At 42.6% G+C, this 20,283-nt stretch overlaps 1 protein-coding gene across 3 annotated transcripts in view; it reads left to right on the forward strand.

Moving 5' to 3' along the window:
* The window catches only part of TBC1D2B (TBC1 domain family member 2B), an 87,680-nt gene that overhangs the window by 28,739 nt on the left and 38,658 nt on the right, over positions 1–20,283 (forward strand). For all 3 annotated transcript variants that reach the window (XM_081230158.1, XM_081230159.1, XM_081230160.1), the window contains exon 3: positions 2,128–2,293. In XM_081230158.1, coding sequence (XP_081086284.1) covers positions 2,128–2,293 — 166 coding nt within the window. The remainder of the gene's footprint in view (positions 1–2,127; positions 2,294–20,283) is intronic.

Genomic DNA, 20,283 nt, shown 5'->3' on the forward strand with positions numbered 1-20,283 from the left:
TCTAAGTGAACTCAGGTTGTGTGCTCATCTGATAAGAAAGTAATTTTTTTCTTGGTTATCAGTGTTCAGCGTTCCATTCTGATTCTGTTTCCACTGAAGGAGTGATGGTTGATATTGCCAATGTAGGGATGCTTTATTCAAGGGGAGTATAGATCAAAGTGATTATTGTAAAACAATGTTAAATTCTGTTTACAAACATACATATTCTCAGAGAGATTATATCATTTGGAAGAATACAAAGTATTTATTGTTGGATACATTTTATCAAAACTTTAGAAAAGTAAGTTTTTATTATGGGTCTTATGGGAAATTTTAAGCTATGCAAAGAGAGAATAACATAATATTACCCACATGTTTATTAGGTAGTTTCAACAATTAGTCTTTCATGACCCATCTTGTTTCATTGATATATTTACCCACTTAATTTTGTTATTTGGAAGCAAATAACATGTTATTTGAGGCAAATATTATTTATTTGTTAAATAACAAAATGTTATCTTTTTTCTTTTTTTGAATTTTATTTTTTTATACAGCAGGTTCTTATTATCCACTTTATACATATTAATGTATATATGTCAATCCCTATCTAAAAATACAGAACGCTTCATGAATTTGCGTGTCATCCTTGTGCAGGGGCCATGCTAATCTTCTCTGTATCGTTCTAGTTTTAGTATATGTGCTGCTGAAGCGAGCACCAAAATGTTATCTTGAAGCAAATTCTGGGCATCATATCATTGCAACCTTAAATATTTCAAACATTTACATTTTATTTTAAGATGTTTTTGATGTGGACCATTTTTAAAGTCTTTATCGAATTCGTTGCAGTATTGCTTCTGTTTTTTTATGTTTTTTGGTTTTTTGGCCACGAGGCATGTGGGATATTAGCTCCCCGACCAGGGATCGAACCCACACACCCCCTGCATTGGAAGGCAAAGTCTTAACCACTGGACCCCCAGGGAAGTCCCTCAACCACTTACATTTTAAAGATACATTCTGGCTTCCCTGGTGGCGCAGTGGTTGAGAATCTGCCTGCTAATGCAGGAGACACAGGTTCGAGCCCTGGTCTGGGAAGATCCCACATGCCGCGGAGCAGCTAGGCCCGTGAGCCACAACTGCTGAGCCTGCGCGTCTGGAGCTTGTGCTTCACAACAAGAGAGGCCGCGATAGTGAGAGGCCCGCGCACCGCGATGAAGAGTGGCCCCCGCTTGCCAGAACTAGAGAAAGCCCTCGCACAGAAACGATGACCCAACACAGCAAAAATAAATAAATTAATTAATAAACTCCTATCCCCAACATCTTCTTTAAAAAAAAAAAAATAAATAAAGATACATTCTGAAATTTGACCATGCTTTAGCATCAATGCATTTGTCTATGAATTTACTGAACTGCTATCCTTTATATGCAAACTTATTTTTTCAGTGTCACTATTTGCGATCAGCAAGTATATATATATATATATATTCTATTCCTCTCACTTTCTTACAGAAAAGGGCATTAATGTAATCTGGTCTGCACTTTGCTTTTTTCACCTAACAGTTTATCCTGGAAATTGTTCCTTATCAGTATAGGTGAGTGGACCATGATCACAGCTTTATACCAGGTTTACTGATCTACAAGACAGCAGAGAAGAGCCCTAGCTTCTTCTTTCCCTGGGCCGATGCTGTTAACTTTGTGGTTTGAAGCATGTACCACCTTCCTTTGAGGACCATGGGTCTACTTTAGATGAAAATGGTTGCAGAACACGCTAGCCACCTACAGATTGTGTTTTCATGTAGTACACATTAAAAATATACTATAATATATACTATATAGATTTTTTTTTTTTTTTTTTTTGCGGTACGTGGGCCTCTCACTGTTGTGGCCTCTCCTGTTGTGGAGCACAGGCTCCGGACGCGCAGGCTCAGTGGCCATGGCTCACGGGCCCAGCCGCTCCGCGGCATGTGGGATCTTCCCGGACCGGGGCACGAACCTGTGTCCCCTGCATCGGCAGGCGGACTCCCAACCACTGCGCCACCAGCGAAGCCCTATATAGATTTTTATATAGTATATCAAGACAGTGAACTATGTAGGATATCAAGTTCCCTGTGGAAACTTTGAATAACTGACACTTGTTTGCCTTTCTTTCAGATTTAATTAACCCGCACCCAAATGCTTCTGCAGAAAAAGCCAGAAATGTCCTAGCTGTGGAAACTGCCCCTGGAGAGCTGGTGGGAGAGCAAGCTGCAAATCAGCCCGCCCCAGGGCATCCAAATTCCATTAACTTCTCTTTGAAACAGTGGGGCACTGAGCTCAAGTGAGTCTTTGGAAAGCAGCATGTGAAACTGAAAACGGCTTATTTCTGATAATGTATGTTATAATTTTATATACAAAATTATAAAACCACCTGACATTTGTGAAGGCATTTATCACAAGGTACTTTTGCATATTTCGTTATTTTTTTAGCTTGTATGGAATGCCTATTATGTGCCTGTTGCTGTGAAACACTTTCACACTCATGGTTTAATTGCTTGACTCTGTGAGGTAGGTCATATGGTTGACATTTTACAGAGAGAGCAGTTGGCTCAGGAAGAGTCCTTGTCTAAGGTCACAAGTCTCCCAGGCTGCAGAGTTGAATGAGCATCACCACAATCAATTTGAGAACATTTTCATTACCCCAAAAAGAAACCCCAGTACCCGTTAGCAGTCCCTTCCCCTTTCCCCCAAACCTCTTCCTATCCGGCCCTTGGTAACCACTAATCTACTTTTTGTGTCAATGGATTTGCCTGTTTGGATATTTCATATAAATGACATCATACGGTATGTGGTCCTCTGTGTCTTGCTTCTTTTACCGAGCGTAATGTTTTTAAGGTTCATCCATGTTGTAGTACATATTAGTACTTCATTTCTTTTTTTGTTGTTATAAATTTATTTTCTTTATTTTTAGCTGCATTGGGTCTTCGTTGCTGCACGCGGGCTTCCTCTAGTTGTGGCGAGTGGAGGCTACTCTTCGTTGCAGTGCGTGGGCTTTTCATTGTGTTGGCTTCTCTTGTTGCGGAGCATGGGCTCTAGGCACATGGGCTTCAGTAGTTGTGGATCGTGGGCTCTAGAGCGTAGGCTCAGTAGTTGTGGCGCATAGGCTTAGTTGCTCCATGGCATGTGGGATCTTCCCAGACCAGGGCTCCAACTCGTGTCCTCTGCTTTGGCAGGTGGATTCTTAACCACTGCGCCACCAGGGAAGTCCCCATTTCTTTTTACTGAACAATAAGATTCCATTATGCAGGTATACCACATTTTGTTTATCCATTCTTCAGTTAAGGGAAATTTGGGTTCTTTCCACTTTTTGGCTACTATGAATACAGCTGCTATAAATATCTGTGTGCAGGTTTTATGTGGACATAATTTTTCAACTTCTTTGAGTAAATACCAAGGAACACGATTGCTGCTGGATCATATGGTAAGAGTATATTTAGTTTTGTAAGAAACTGGCAGTCTTCTGAAATGTACCACTTTGCCTTCATTTCTACCAGCGATGAATGAGAGTTCCTGTTGCTCCACATCCTTGCCAGAATTTCGTGTTGTCAGGTTTTTGTCATATCATGACATATGATGTGATGCATTTTTCATGTGCTTATTTGCCACCTCTGTATCTTCTTTGGTGGAGTGTCTGTTAAGGTCTTTGGCCATTTTTTAATTGGGTTGTTTGTTTTCTTATTATTGAGTTTTAAGAGTTCTTTGTATATTTTGGGTAGCAGTCCTTTATCAGATGTGTTTTCTGTAAATATATTTTCATAGTCTGTGGCTGTCGTTTAATTCTCTTATATTGCCTTTCACAGAGCAGACGTTTTTAATTTTAATCAAGTCCAGCTTACCAATTATTTCTTTCAAGATTGTGTCTTTGGTATTGTATCTAATACCTTCACCATATGCAAGGTTGTGTAGGTTTTCTTCTGTGCTAACTTGTAGGAGTTCTATAATTTTGAGTTTTACATTTATGTCTATGATCCATTTTGAGTGAATTTTTGTGACGTGTGTAAGGTTTGTGTCTAGATTCTTTATTTTGCGTGTCGATGTCTAGTTGTTCCAGCACTGTTTCTTGAAGAGGTTATCTTTGCTCCATTGTATTGTCTTTGCCTTTTTGTCAAAGATCAGTTGACTGTATTTATATGATTCTATTTCTTGATTCTCTGTTATGTTCCTTTAAGATATTTGTCTATTCTTTTGCCAATACCACACTGGCTTGATTACCATAGCTTTATAGTAAGCCTCGAAGTAGAGTAGTGTCAGTCTTCCAGCTTTGTTATTCTTCAGTATTGTGTTGGATATTTTGGGTCTTTCCCCTCTCCATGTAAACTTTAGAATCAGTTTGTCAATAGCCACAAAATAACTTGCTAGGATTTTGATTGGGGTTGCATTGAATCTATAGATAAAATTGGGACGAACTGACAATGTTGAGTCTTTCTATTCATGAGTGTGGAATATCTCTCCATTTATTCTGTTCTTCTTTGATTTCATTCATCAGAGTTTTGTGGTTTTCCTCAAACAGATCATATATATATATATATATATATATATATATATATATATATGTATACTTAGATTTATACTTAAGTACTTTACTTTCTTGGGTGCTATTGTAAATGATATGGTGTTTTTAATTTCAAATTCCACTTGTTCATTGTTGGTATATAGGAAAACAGTTGAATTTTGTATATTAATCTTAGATTGTGCAACCTTGCTGTAATCACTTATTATTTCCAAGAGTTTTTTGATTAATTCTTTCAGATTTTCTACATAGATGGTTGTGTCATCTATGAACAATTTTATGTCTTCCTTCCCAATATTTTTAATTTCTTTTCTTTGCCTTATTGCGTTAGCAAGGACTTCCAGTACGGAGTTGAAAAGGAGTGGTGAGAAGGTACATCGTTGCCTTGTACCTGATCTTAGTGGAAATGCTTCAGGTTTTTACCATTAAGTATGATGTTAGCTGTAGGCTTTTTGTAGATAGTCTTTATCAAGTTGAGAAAGTTCCCTCTATTCCTAGTTTACTGAGAGTTTTTATCATGAATGGGTGTTGGATTTTGTCAGATGCATTTTCTGCGTTTGTTGATACGATTATATGATTTTCCTTTTCTAGTCTGTGATGTGATGGATTACAATAATTGCTTCTATTTTTAATTTTTTTAATTTATTTATTATTTTTGGCTGTGTTGGGTCTTTGTTGCTGCACACGGGCTTTCTTTAGTTGCAGCGAGTGGGGGCTACTCTTCGTTGTGGTGCATGGGCTTCTCATTGTGGTGGCTTCTCTTGTTGCGGAGCACAGGCTCTAGAGCGCGGGGGCTTGAGTAGATGCGGCGCATAGGCTCAGTAGTTGTGGCTTGTGGGCTCTAGAGCGCAGGCTCAGTAGTTGTGGCACACAGGCTTAGTTGCTTCGCGGCATGTGGGATCTTCCTGGACCAGGGCTCAAACCCGTGTCCCCTGCATTGGCAGGCGGACTCTTAACCACTGCGCCACCAGGGAAGCCCCCAATAATTGATTTTAGAATGTTGAATGAGTCTTGCATACCTTGGATAAATCTCACTTCATTGTGAAGTATAGTTTTTTTATACATTTTTGAATTTGATTTGCTAATATTTTGTTGAGGATTTTTGTGTCTGTGTTCATAAGACACATTGGTCTGTAGTTTCTTTTTTTGGTTTGCCATTAGGGGAATGCTGCTCTCATAGAATGAGTTAGCAAGTATTCTCTCTGTTTTCTGAAAGAGATTGTAGATAATTAATATAACTTCCTGGGACTTCCCTGGTGGTCCAGTGGTTAAGACTCTGCGCTCCCAGTGCAGGGGCCCCGGTTCGATCCCTGGTCAGGGAACGAGATCCTGCATGCCACAACTAAAGATTTCACATGCCACAACTAAAGGTGCCGTATGTGGCAACAAAGATCTCATGTGCTACAACTAGGACCTGGTGCAGCCAAATAAATAAATAAATATTTTAAAAATTAGTATAATTTTTTTCTTTAATGTTTGGTAGAATTCATCAATGAACCCATTTGGGCCTGTACTTTCTGTTTTGGAAGGTTATTATTGATTCCATTTTAAAAATAGATATAGGCCTATTCAGATCTTTTATTTCTTCTTGTGTGAGTTTTGGCAGATTGTGTCCATTTCATCTAAGTTATCAAATTTATGGGCATAGAGTTCGTTGTATTTCTTGTGTATCCTTTTAATTTCCATGGAATCTGTAGTGATTTTCCCTCTTTAATCTCCGATATTAGTAATTAGTGTCATTTCTTTTTTCCTTAGTTAGTCTGGCTAGAGGCTTACCACACTGATTGATCTTTTCAAAGAACCAGCTTTGGTTTCATGTTTTTTTTTTTTAACATTTATTTAATTTATTTTTTGGCTGCATTGTGTCTTAGTTGCGGGACTAGGGATCTTTCGTTGTGGTGCACGGGCTCTTCGTTGTGGTGTGCGGGCTTCTCTCTAGTTGTGGCATGCAGGCTTCTCTCTAGTTGTGGCCTGCGGACTCCAGAGCATGTGGACTCTGTATTTGCGGCACGTGGGCTCTTTAGTTGTGGCGTGTGGGCTCAGTAGTTGTGGCACGCAGGCTTCTCTCTAGTTGTGGCCTGCGGGCTCCAGAGCATGTGGGCTTTGTAGTTGTGGCACGTGGGCTCTTTAGTTGTGGCGTGTGGGCTCAGTCGTTGTGGCACATGGGCTCAGTAGTTGAGGTGCACGGGCTTAGTTGCCCCACGGCATGTGGGATCTTAGTTCCCTGACCAGGGATTGAACAGGCATCCCCTGCATTGCAAGACGGATTCTTAAGCACTGGACCACCAGATAAGTCTCTGGTTTCATTTTTTCTGTATTGATTTCCTGTTTTCAATTTTATTGATTTCTGCTTTACTTCTTATTATTTATTTTCTTCTGCTTACTTTGGATTTAATTTGCTCTTCTTTTTCTAGTATCCTATGGTAGAAACTTGGATTATTAATTTTAGATCTTTTTTCTTTTCTATTATATGCATTCAATGCTATAAATTTCCCTCTAAGCTCTACTTTTGCTGCATCCCACAGATTTTGATAATTTATGTTTTCATGTAGTTCAGAATATTTTAAAATTTCTCTTGAGATGTCTTCTTTGACTCCTGTTAGTTGGAAATGTGTTGTTTAATCTCTGCATACTTGAGGATTTTCCTATTACCTTCTGTTACTGATTTCTGGTTTAATTCCACTGTTGTCTGAAAGCAGATGTTAATTCCACTGTGGTCTGAAAGAAGATGTTGTATGATTTCTGTTCTTTAAATTTGTTAAGGTGTGTTTTATGGCCCAGAATGTGTTTTGTCTTGATGAACGGTCCATGTGAGGAAAATGTATATTCTGCTCTTGTTGGATGAAGTAATTTATAGATATCATTTACATGAAGTTGATTGATGGTGTTGAGTTTGACTGTGTCCTTATTGATTTTTTGCCTGCTGGATTTGTCTGTTTTGGTGAGAGGGGTGTTGAAGTCTCCATCTATGATAGTGGATTCATCTATTTCTCCTTTCAGTTCTATCAGTTTTTGCCTCACATAGTTTGATGCTCTGTTGTTAGGCACATACACATTAAGAATCATTATGTCTTCTTGGAGGATTGACTGCTTTATCATTATGTCATGCCCTTCTTTATCCCTGATAACTTCCCTTACTTTGAAGTCTACTCTATATGAATTTAATATAGCTCTGCTGCTTTCTTTTGATTAGTGTTATTTAGTACAATATGTTTTTCTCTATTTACTTTAGTCTATTTGTGTCTTTATTTAAAAGTGGGTTTCTTGTAGACAACATATAGTTGTGTGCTGATTTTTGATCCATTCTGACAATTTCTGTATTTTAATTGGTACATTTACACCATTGACATTCAAAGTGGTTATTGATATAGTTGGATTAATATATACTGTATTTGTTACTGTTTTCTATTTGTTGTCCTTTTTCTTTATTGCTATTTTTGTCTTCCACTCTCTTAACTGCCTTTTGTGGTTTTAACTGAGCATTTTATATGATTCCATTTTCCCTCCTTTCTTGGCATATCAGTTATACTTTTTTTTCTTTTACTTTTTTAGTGGTTGCCCTAGAGTTTCCAATATGCATTTACGACTAATCCAAGTCCACTTTGAAATAACGCTATCCACTTCACAGGTTGTGTGTGTACCTTATAACAACAAAATAATCCCAATATCCACCTCTAGACCCTTATATCATTGCTGTTATTCATTTCACTTATGTATAAAGCATATATAGCACATATATACATAATATGTATACATAAGCATACATAATATATGCATAATATAAGCTTGCACATATATAAAATGTACATCAGTATACCATACATAACATGTATACATAAGCATACATTGTTGGTATTATTATTTTGAACAAACTGTTACCTATTAGATCAATTAGAATAAGAAAAATAAAAGTTTTCATTTTACTTTCACTTATTCCTTCTTCAATAATCTTCCTTTCTTTATGTTAGATCTGAGTTTCTGACCTATATTATTTTTCTTCTCTCTAAAGAACTTAATACTTCTTGCAAGGCAAATCTACTAGCAACAGATTCCCTCAATTTTTTTTTTTTTTTGGTCTGAGAAAGTCTTTATTTTTTTTATTCTCCTTTACATTTGAAGGATAATTTCACAGTTTACAGAATTCTAAGTTGGTGGGATTTTTTTTCTCTCAACACTTTACATATTTCAGTCTACTATTATTTGCATGGTTTCTGAGGAGAGGTCAGATGTAATTATCTTTGTTCCTCTATAGGTAAGGTAGTTTTTTTCCTCTGACTTCTTTCAGAATTTTTTATCTTTGATTTTCTGTAATTTGAAAATGGTATGCCAAGGTATGGACTTTTTGGCATTTATCCTGCTTGGTGTTCTATGAGCTTCCTGGAGCTGTGGTTTGGTATCTGAGGTTAATTTGGGAAATAATCCATCATTATTGTTTCAAATATTTCTTCTTTTCCCCTCTTTTTCTTCTACTTCTGATATTCCCTTTATGCATATGTTACACCTTTTGTGGTTGTCCCATAGACCTCAGATATTCTGTTTTTTGTTCTCTCCTTTTTTTTTTTTTTTTCCCAGTCTTTGTTCTCTTTGCCTTTTAGTTTTGGAGGATTCTATTGAGATATCTGTATGCTCAGAGATACTTTCCTCAGCTGTGTCCAGTCTACTAATAAGCCCGTCAAAGGCATCCTTCATTTTTTCTGCAGTGTTTTTTTAATCTCTGGCATTTCTTTTTGGTTCTTTCTTAGAATTTCCATCTCTGCTTACACTTCCCATCTGTTCTTGCATGCGGTCTACTTAATCCATCAGGACCCTGAGCATATTAATCATAGATGTTTTAAATTTCCCGCTTGATACTTCCAACATCCCTGCCATGTCTGGTTCTGATGGTTGCTTGTCTCTTCAAACTGTGGAGGTTTTTGCCTTTTGGTATGCCTTGTAATTTTTTGCTGGTAGCTGAACATGATGTTCTAAGTGAAAGGTAACTGCTGTAAATAGGCTTTTAGTAATATGGTGATGAGGTGTGGGAGGTGAGGAGGTGTTGTATAGTCCTATGATGAGGGCTCAGTCTTTTTTTTTTTTTGCGTTACGCCAGCCTCTCACTGCTGTGGCCTCTCCTGCTGCGGAGCACAGGCTCTGGACATGCAGGCCCAGCGGCCATGGCTCACGGGCCCAGCCACTCCGCAGCATGCGGGATCTTCCCAGACCGGGGCACGAACCCACGTCCCCTGCATCGGCAGGCGGACTCTCAACCACTGCGCCACCAGGGAAGCCCAGGGCTCAGTCTTTTAGTGAGCTTGTGCCTCTGGAGTTTGAACTTCACAAGTGTTTGTCCGTGTTTTTATTCCTCCCTTAGGTGGGGCAGGATGGCTAGAATGGGCTGGAGTTGAGTATTCCCCTTCCCACAGGTCAGTTAGGCTCTGATAATACACAGGTTAGGCTCTGGTTAATAGTTTTCCTGGAAGGCAGGCCTTGTTAAGAACAGAGTACTCTGGAGTATTTAAAAATTATTCCTTTCCCCCTCTCCCTGCCAGAAGTCAGAGGGAATTTTTCTCTGGTATTCACTGTGGGAACCTGATCAAGCTCCTGGAGGTAACTCTCACAATATTGTGGGGACCCCTATGACAGGCCCCCTGGAGTTTTTAACTCACAGTTGTCTGTACTGAGCCTCCAGCGAGTCATCAGTTATGGTGAGTTTTCCTACCCTGGCACTGGTTCCTTAGGTGATCCTCCGCTATAGGAAGCTGCGACTCCCTGTATTGGCCTGTCCTTCCAGTATTGGGGATAGCAGTTTGCCCTGTGTCCTCCCCTCTCTTATGGATCCAGGAAGTGGCTTGTTCCTTAGGTCACCATTTCCCCATATTCTCACTCCCTGAGCTGCCGTGTTCCGGCCATTCCGTACCTTGCTCCTCACCCAGGACCTTCACTCATGGTGTGTCCTTCTGCTCGGGGTGCCCCATGTCATCTGATTCAGTCCTTTGCCAGCCAGTGCCGAAGGTAAGGTGGGAGGGAGGAGGCAAGGTGGGGCTGTCTCCCTGGGTGCCTGCAACTGGAGCAGCACTGCTTTCATTGATTTCAACCTGTTGGACTTCTCCTTAAAGAAAGGGTTCTATGCTCCTAAAAATGTTGGAGAGCCACCAAGAGGTTATCCCTTTCTTTTACAGGTTAAGAAGCTGAGGCTTAAGAGAGGTAATGAAACCACAAAAATGCATCTTGGTGTGGGGCTCTGAGGAGCTCCTGTTCTTTATGTCTCAGCACAGGAAGAATTCTGTGAGAGGCAAAGTGATAGATAAGAAGTGGTTTATTAGAATAGGACACTTGTGAGGTTTACAAGCGGGTGGGCAAGAGGGTGCCTCCCCAAGAACTTAGTGGGCTACAGTTTTATAATCAAAGGAAAAGAGGGGAGGGGGAAAAGACCACCTTATTCCTCACTCTTTGAGCCTTCCATCGTTAACTCCTCTGACATGTTGGGAGAGGGAGTTTTTGACCCTATATGGCCCGTCCAGGACTGTCACGGTGCTATGGAAAAATTATTTCAGGTCTCAGTATAATGAGGGTCTTTCACTTTGAAATGTCACCTTTCCCAAATTATTATTTTTTATGTGTACAGAGCACGTCCTAGGGGTCATTAACTTACTGACCTCACAGGGCAGGATGTGGGTCTCATTCCACCATTGTTTTGTTTTGGGACACGTCTCATGCTTCTGTTGCATGGTTTTGTTGCTAAGCAAGCCTGCTTGGCTTTGTTGCTAGGGAGGCCTGCTTTCTTGAGTGATCATTAACTTACAGGGGTCTCCCATACTTTTTTCTTTACTTACGATCCTTTAGTGGAATTAACTCTTTAATCACCTACTTTGTCCCTTTACTCTGTCCCTATCAGTAAAGTGACTTGCTCAAGACACATAGCAGGTGTATGGCAGATCTGAAAGGCACCTTGGGTGCCTCAATTGGAGCCCAGTGTTCCTTCCACCTCTCATTGTAAGAACATATTCGGGAAACTGTTGATTTGCCAGATTTTCACGCCTAACTAGCCTCATCTGCCCTCAAAGTTAGATAATGGAAAGGGGGGGAGACAGACCTGTAACACTGGAGGCTTTCTGATTATGGAGTGTGTCCAACCTAGGAAAGTGAGCACGTGTCACCTTTGCTTGTAACAACTGACTGTTCACTTTCAGGGTTAAAGGTCACTTGGAGATAGCTTCTGTCAGCTGTGCCTTCCCACTGTAGCCCAGTAATTAAGAGCCAGACAGCTGGTTCAATTACCAGATCTACAACTTAAAAGCTGGATAGCTCAGGCAGATTACTTAAGTTTCATTTGTAAAATGGGGGTAATAATCACACATACTTGGGGAGATCAACATGATGATGACAACTTAAGCTGACCCTCACTAAGTACTAGATGAGGGCTAGTTGTTGCCATTTTTGGGGGAGACACAGCTCATGGCAAAGCCATTCTCCATGGAGGTCCAGGGGGCCAATTCCTGTAGAAACCCTGATGTTTATTGATTGGCATATGGATCTTAGGTGTTTATGATTTTTGTTTTCTTTTTTTTACTTATGGCGTGCTTAACGAAGGTTTAAATAAGATGCTTTAGGTACGTAGAGAGATTTTAATGACCATAGAAGTATTAAAACAATATTTCTATATTATAAATTCATGGCTCAAAAATTACATATATTTTATATAAATTTAAAATGGTGTTTTAATTAAAGTGTAGTCATGGATTAAGGGATAATTTTTTGTTTAAGTTTTTTTTTTAAATTTATTTAATTTATTTTATTTTTGGCTGCATTGGGTCTTCGCTGTTGCCCACGGGCTACTCTAGTTGCGGCGAGTGGGCTTCTCATTGCAGTGGCTTCTCTTGTTGCGGAGCACGGGCTCTAGGTGCGTCGGCTCAGTAGTTGTGGCACACGGGCTCAGTAGTTGTGGCTCATGGGCTCTAGAGAGCAGGCTCCATAGTTGTGGCGCATGGGCTTAGCTGCTCCGTGGCACGTGGGATCTTCTTGGACCAGGGCTCAAACCCGTGTCCCCTGCATTGGCAGGCGGATTCTTAACCACTGTGCCTCCAGGGAAGCCCCTTAAGGGGTAATTGAATGCTTGTCTGCTGTGCTTTTATTGTGTTTATCAATGCAGTTGAAACTCTCTTAACCAGATTCCATTCCACCAGCTCCCCTATTTAACTGACATTCTAAATTCCCTCTATAGAGCTGTGGTCTGCAATGACCGCAGGAGACTAAGGCACACTGTGCCTCTGCTCCCACCAGCCACCTGCAAACTTAGCAATAATCGGCTGGCTTTGTTCCTAACTAGTTGTACTTGTTCTTGTAATTACATAATTCAGTGAAATACTTAGTAAACCCATAACATATTAACATGAAACGTTTTTTCTGTGAAAAGTAAGTTGAACGCTTGGGGGAAATTTGATAAAGGTGAGTCACTAAAAAATTGCCAGGATGTGGGTGGCACAGTTGTGAAAGATAGGAGAAAAAAAATTGTTCAAAACCTATAAAGATTCTATACTTAGATTGTTTCACAACTGTAAGTCCCCATTCTACTTTTTAAAAAGAAGCAAAACAAATTTGGAAAAGTTAGATGACGTCTTATGGGTGTGATTTATCCAAAAAAGATACCAGGGAACTGTGGTCAGTAGCCTCAGACTCAAGGAGAAGCCTTGGCTGGCCTACATCAGGAGGCTGGCACACCAGCGCATACTTACTTGTGCCTTTGTAGGTACATGTGTTTGTTTTAAGTTACTGTTAAATGGTTTCCTGCTTTAACCAACGTTTTCATTAATCTACTAACAGTCCAGATCACTTCAGATAAAAGAATTCAGGTAAAAGCTCTCATGTGCAGTTCTGGCTGGTCCATGTGTGAGTGTGCATGCTTGGGGGTGGGAGTGGGAGTGTGTACCCTGGAGGCCGTGCAGAGTTTGAACAAGATGGGTAGGCGTGGGAGGTGTGCTTAGGCTGCAGCAGTGCTGCAGGTTGTGTGATGGCAGTGAGCATTGCCCTGTGGTTCTGTGGGCCTGGACTGCGAGTCCATTGCCAGGTGCTCAGCCATGCCTGACGTGTGGCTGGCAGCTCCCAGGGTCTAGCTCTACCTCTGCTCAGGAGTGGGGTCACGCCGTGGCTAGTGCTCTTTGTAGTCAGCCTGGGTTTTGGAATCACAGTCCTGCTACTCATTAGCTGTGTGATGTTGAGCCAGTAACTTAACTTCTCTGAGCTTTATATTCTCCATTAGTAAATTGGCGTGTGTGTGTGTGTGTGTGTGTGTGTGTGTGTGAATACCCTTCCTCAGTGGGTGGGTGTGTTAAGGTTATAAATAAGAACTGCCTCGCTCAGTGTCTAACTCATTGTAAGTGCTCAGTAAAAAGTGGTCACACGATCCAGTTGCTGCCACTGTTGTTACCCTGCCTCCGTTGAGCCAGTAAGTGAAGTGGATCTTTACTTTATTATCCATAAATAAAGTAGAGGGTGCTTTTCTGGAGGATGGGTGTGAAGACTGGGGTGACTGGGAAGGTGTGCTTATCCTTCTGGGCTTGCCTCTGATAGGTCTTCTGCTAGCCGCTAACCTGCTCTGACTCTTTGTTTTTTGCTTCCCTCTTGACCCCTCAGGCCAGGTATAGTTATTTGTGTGCATGGCTGGTGTTCTCAGGAGACTGTTCTGGTTTTGCTGGCTAGGACCATGCCTGGTGGCTCATCCCCAGTTTGTAGCAGAGGGTGCGGCCCAGACCAAAGCAGGCAGATAGTTGGTGAATTGGGGGAAGTCGTTCATGCCCAGTAACTGTAACATGGTATTTATTTGTGGTTTTCCTTGTAAGGCACAGCTCTGTCTATACCAAGACAGAATTTAGTCACCATTGCTACTGCCCCACGCTGATGTTTTAAAGCCAAGCCTCCTGGAGAGGGAAGCATGAAGGAAGGTGACCGGCTTCCTGGCTGGCAGAGTTTCAGTGATTGCGGGAGTTGGCTGGGCTTTCTGCAGCTTGCTGCATTAGCGCCCAGTCCTCTCTGACAGCTCCTTGGGGAGCAAGGGTCATGCTCAGCAGCTCTGTCCCAGCAGTCCTCTCCATCTCCACTGGCCACACACTTCTGGGGGCCCACGAATCAGAAGGGCCACGGTTGCGTGACACCGCTCCATGAAAACTGCTGCAGTGGTGAGAGGAGCGATGGCCATGGCTTATAACCCTGGCTGGGACGTGTGGTCATCCTAGTCAGCATGGGAAACAGGCTCAGAGAACTTTGGTGCCTTGTTCAGGGCCACCGAGGGCGAGAGTAGTTGGCCCACGTCTGCCATTGTATTTAGAGTTGGGGGCTGGGAAGGGGAAGCTGCCTGCACCCTGTACTGTCTGCCGGTCCTGGGCCCACCTTTGGCAGGGGCCCTATTCTCTCAGTGACCCGAATCAGCTCTTGCCACTAGTTCAAGCCTTTCGGGAGGCGTCTCATTGCCTTAGGCCGCAGGCTGCGCTGCTGAACGTGGCATTAAAGGGCCAGTGTGCTCATCTCCCCTATCTCAGGCCTGCTTGGCCTCTTTCAGTTCTTCAAACGCACTGTCTTCCCTATAGGCCCTGGTCAGGCTGACCTTTGCTGGGAGGGCTCTCTCCTCCTGGTGACTCCCGGTCACCCTTCAGGGGAGCCTCGTTCCGCCCACCCCTGTGCTTTTCCTTCACAGCCCTTACTACCACTTGGAATTATTCTGTTTCTTTGCATCCTTGTCTGTGGTCCACCTCCCTGGTGGGGCTGGGGGCTCCATGGGGGGGTAGGGACCCTGTCTGTCCTGGCTGGGTGTGTCCCCAGCACCTCACTTGGTACTTGGCATGTGGTGGGTGTCTGGAGCCTGCTTGAGGAAGGAATGATGAGCGAAGGGCTCGGTACCCCTCCCAGGGCAGAAGCACTCTGTTCCTGCTCCTCGGGGTTTGTCTGTCCTCACCCTGTGCACACGTGCGGGTGGCACTGTCCACACCCTCCTGCCAGGGCCTGCAGTTCCGTGGGTGCTGTCTTTGCTCTTTGGCCTCCTGGGAAGGGGTTTCCTTCTCATGAAGTGTTGTTCACCTTCTTGACTGGGAATCCACAGCAAATAATATACATTCACACATAAATGTATACTGTTTGTAAGCACACAAAACTGAAACAGAAATTTCATACAATTTTAACTGTTATATCTAGTAAAGCTGAGTACTAATTTCTCTTCCAGTGTATTAAAAAAATTCCCATCATGACCCTCGAAATTGATTTCATGGCTCTTTAATTCTATCTCCTGGCCCGCTAATGGGTTGCCACCCATAGTTTGAGAAGCACTGCTTGGAAGGCTGCCTCTGGTTGTGTAGCCTGGCTACCCCCCACCCCAGTCATCTTTGCATCTTCCTCTCCCCCCTCCTCTGTGGCCTGGGTGCTCCATTGGATAAGAGGTAGTCTTTCCCTGCCTTTGAGGTACTTAAAGTCCTCAGGGGAGACAGGCAGGTAAGGAGTCCTGTCATAAGGCACTGTAGGGTGCAGTTGAGGGCTGAACCCAGCATGTCATGCCTCCCCGGGTGCACTGAGGGGGTGGTCGGGGAGAAGGTCGGGGAGGGCAGGCTGTGCCATGGAAGATGAGGTGGGACCTGCCAAAGGGAAAGGTAAGTACAGAGACTTACTTGTGCAAAGGTGTGGAAGTCAGAACAGGGTTTCATGAGTTCACAGATTCATGTGCTGGGAACTTAGGGTGCTGGGTGGAGGTGATGATCAAACAGTTGCTGAAGAGGCCGGGAGGCCCAGGGTGAAGGGATGGGGTAGTGTCTGTCCTTTGGGCAACAGGAAGCTAGTAGAGCTGTACCCGCCTGGAAATTCTATGATGAGATTAGTTTTACTTTGATTCTTTTTTTTTCTTTTGAGGCAATGCACATTTTGTTAGATGTGTGTTCTTTAGAACAGGTGGACTCATTATCCACATTAAATGTATAGGATATGGGCTTCCCTGGTGGCGCAGTGGTTGAGAGTCCACCTGCCGATGCAGGGGACACGGGTTCGTGCCCCGGTCCGGGAGGATCCCACATGCCGCGGAGAGGCTGGGCCCGTGAGCCATGGCCGCTGAGCCTGCGCGTCCGGAGCCTGTGCTCCGCAGCGGGAGAGGCCACAGCAGTGAGAGGCCTGCGTACCGCAAAAAAAAAAAAAAAAAAAAAAAAAAAAAATGTATAGGATATTTTGGAAAGGGCCTTTCTTTTAAAAAAATTATTTATTTATTTATTTATTAAGGCTGCCCGGGTCTTAGTTGTGGCACACGGGATCTTCGTTGTGGCATGAGGGATCTTTAGTTATGGCATGAGGACTTCTTAGTTGTGGCATGCATGTAGGCTCTAGTTCCCCAACCAGGGATCGAACCTGAGCCCCTTGCGTTGGGAGTGCAGAGTCTTAACCCATTGGACCACGAGGGAAGTCCCTGGAAAGGGCCTTCCTGATGACACTTCTTTCCCATTATGTCAACAATAAATATATTTTAACTTTAGATATAATGCTCCAAGCTTGAATGCCTGTTGAAATACGGACTGTAACAAAAAGTAGTCTTGCAAAGCCCATGGTTCGAAGGGCAGTAGCTTATTGGAGAGTGGTTGTGTTCATTTTCTCTGGCTGCTGTAACAAATTACCATAAACTTGGTGGGTTAAAACAACATAAATTCATTCTGTTAGAGTTCTGGAGGCCAGAAGTCCAAATCAGTCTCACTGGGCTAAAGTCAAGGTGTCAGCTGGGCTGGTTCCTTCTGGAGGCTCCAGGTGGGAACCCGTCCCTGGCCTCTTCCAGCTCCTGGTGGCTGCCAGCATTCCTCGGCCTGTGGCCGCATCACTCTAATCTGCCTCCCCAGTTATGTCACTTGCTTCCCTTCTTATAGTGATAGCTTCCTCTGCCTCTCTCTTATAAGGACACTCGTGGTGACATTTAGGGCCCTCTCAGATCATCCAGGGTCATCTCCCCATCTCAAGATCTTAATATAATCACATCTGCAAGTCCTTTTTGGTTATTTTTCCTTTTTTTTTTAAAAAATCATTTCAGATAACATTGTCCTGGTATCCCTGTACATACGTCTCCATGTCCTTGTGAGAATCTATCTGAAGAATTGATATGTGCGAGAAGAGATACTGCATCATCTTTATTAGGATAGCTATTGCCAATCAGAGCCCCCCCGCCCCCACTTTTTGTTTCTCTTGCCAGGGCTTGTAGTTAGGAGGGACGGAGCCGATTGGCCGCCCTGGGGGTAGCCTGCTCTCCTTCTGCCCCTGTCTTCCTGACACGTACAAGGTAGTAGCAGAGGCCAAAACTTGGCTGGGCAGGGTGTTTGTAGAGCTGTGAGCTCTTGAAGGATTTAATGGGGCATTTTCCAGCCGTTCTGTCAACTTCTAAAATTCTAGCTGATTATCAGAGTTGAAATGAATGTTGAAAAAATTATTACTGTTTTAGGTGGACATTTTAAACTGTATGAGAACGGCCTCGAGCATCAGCCAGCAGAACCCCGTTTACACTGGCAGTGAATTCTAATTAGTGCACAGGCAGGACACCTGGTCAGTGCAGAGGCCTCTGCTGACTGGAGTGGACAGGACGAGTGGTTTGAGAAGCATATACTTTACTGACCCCCATGTTGCACAGTCACAGAATTGGGTTTTACCACTAAGATCTAAAGCAGGAATTGGCTCTATAGTGTTTCAGCTTAAAGAGGTTTTCGCTTTGAGCCTGATCTGGTTTCTTCATCACCTAAGGCTTGGCAGGTGGTACCTCCCCCAACCGAGGCTCAGTCCCTCAGCCACAGGTGAGAGCATGGCATTTGTGCAGGTGGGCCTCGTGACAAGGCAGGGATGGCAAGACCATGTTGGGGAGAAGGAGGGCGTGTGGAAGTTCTGAGTCATTTAAGTTGCTGCTCTCTCTCCCCAGGCATGTTCTGTTCTTCCCTGTTCTCTCATTCCTCCCTCCTGTATCCACTGTTTAAGGACCAGGGCTGAGTAGCACAGTTTGAAGGCTCTGGCAAATGGCAAGGAGAATTTAACTCCTCAAATCGATGGTGATGGTAATAACATGCCACATGTGAGTGAAGGCTGCTGTGAGACCCTGGCCATAAGTGGGGCAACTGAAATTTTATAGTGTAGTGGGTCCAGTGTACTCAGCTAATTGTATCAAAGAAATGAGCAAAAGTATATGGAGCATTTGTGAAAGTTTCTTTTTTTTCCTGAGCAACTATTTTGAAATAGCTTTCTCCACAGTTTTGTAATTTTTATAAAATCAGACTTTACTTCAACATTGCTCATTGGGTTATAGTGGGGATTTTACTAGCATTCCTCTATGCAGTTCTCTGGGAAGATGTGTAGCACGGTTGCCAGGCACTAGAAGAGACTTAGGAAATAAACAGTACATGTAACAAGCTCTACATTGTTTGTTTGCCAGTTCACTCTTGGTCCCAGTAAATAAACCATAAGAAAACTTTTATCAGGTGTAAACATATAAGCAGGTATAATTGCCAGGTTCCTGGTGACTCCTTGTTAAAACAGAGTGATGGGAACATAAATAAATGTTTTAGGTAATTTCTCTGCATTCTTCTAAATTCTTAAAGCACTTTTTTTTTTTTTTTTGTGGTATGCGAGCCTCTCACTGTTGCGGCCTCTCCCGTCACGGAGCACAGGCTCCAGATGCGCAGGCTCAGCGGCCATGGCTCACGGGCCCAGCCACTCCACGGCATGTGGGATCTTCCCGGACTGGGGCACGAACCCGCGTCCCCTGCATTGGCAGGTGGACTCTCAACCACTGTGCCACCAGGGAAGCCCCCTAGGTTATTTTTAATTGAAGTATAGTTGATTTACAATGTTATGTTAGTTTCAGGTATACAGCAGAGTGCTTCAGTTATATATTCTTTTTCAGATTCTTTTCTATCATAGGTTATTACAAGATATTGAATATAGTTCCCTGTGCTATATAGTAGGTCCTCATTGTTTATTTTATATATAGTAGTGTGTATATGTTAATCCCAAACTCCTAATTTAGCCCTCCCCATCCCCTTCCCCCTTTGTAACCATAAATTTACTTACCATAAGTTTGCTTTCTATGTCTGTGAGTCTGTTTCTATTTCATAGGTAAGTTCATTTGTGTCAGTTTCTTCAATTCCACATATAAATGATATCATATGATATTTGTCTTTCTCTGCCTGACTTACTTCAGTTAGTATGATAATCTCTAGGTCCAAACATGTTGCTGCTAATGGCAGTGTTTCATTCTTTTTTATGGCTGAGTAATATTCCATTGTATATATGTACCACCTCTTCTTTAACCACCCATCTGTTGACAGGCAGTTAGGTTGCTTCCATGTCTTGGCTATTGTAAATAGTGCTGCAGTGAACATTGAGGTGCATGTATCTTTTCAAATTAGAGTTTTCGTCTTTTCTGGGTATATGCCCAGGAGGGGGATTGCTGGGTCATATGGTAACTCTATTTTTAGTCTTTGAAGGAACCTGCATACTGTTCCCCATAGTGGCTGTACCAATTTACATTCCCATCAGCAGTGCAAGAGGGTTCCCTTTTCTCCACACCCTCTCCAGCATTTATTGGTTTTAGACTTTTTGTCGATGGCCATTCTGACTGGTGTGAGGTGATACCTCATTGTAGTTTTGATTTGCCTTGCTCTAATAATTAGCAATGTTGAGCATCTTTTCACATGCCTGTTGGCCATCTGTATGTCTTCTTTGTAGAAATGTCTTATTTAGGTCTTCTGCCCATTTTTTTGATTGTGTGGGTTTTTTTTGTTTTTTGTTTTTAA

Source organism: Mesoplodon bidens (assembly GCF_964165515.1).
Source record: "Mesoplodon bidens genome assembly, chromosome: 3".
NCBI lineage: Eukaryota > Metazoa > Chordata > Mammalia > Artiodactyla > Ziphiidae > Mesoplodon > Mesoplodon bidens.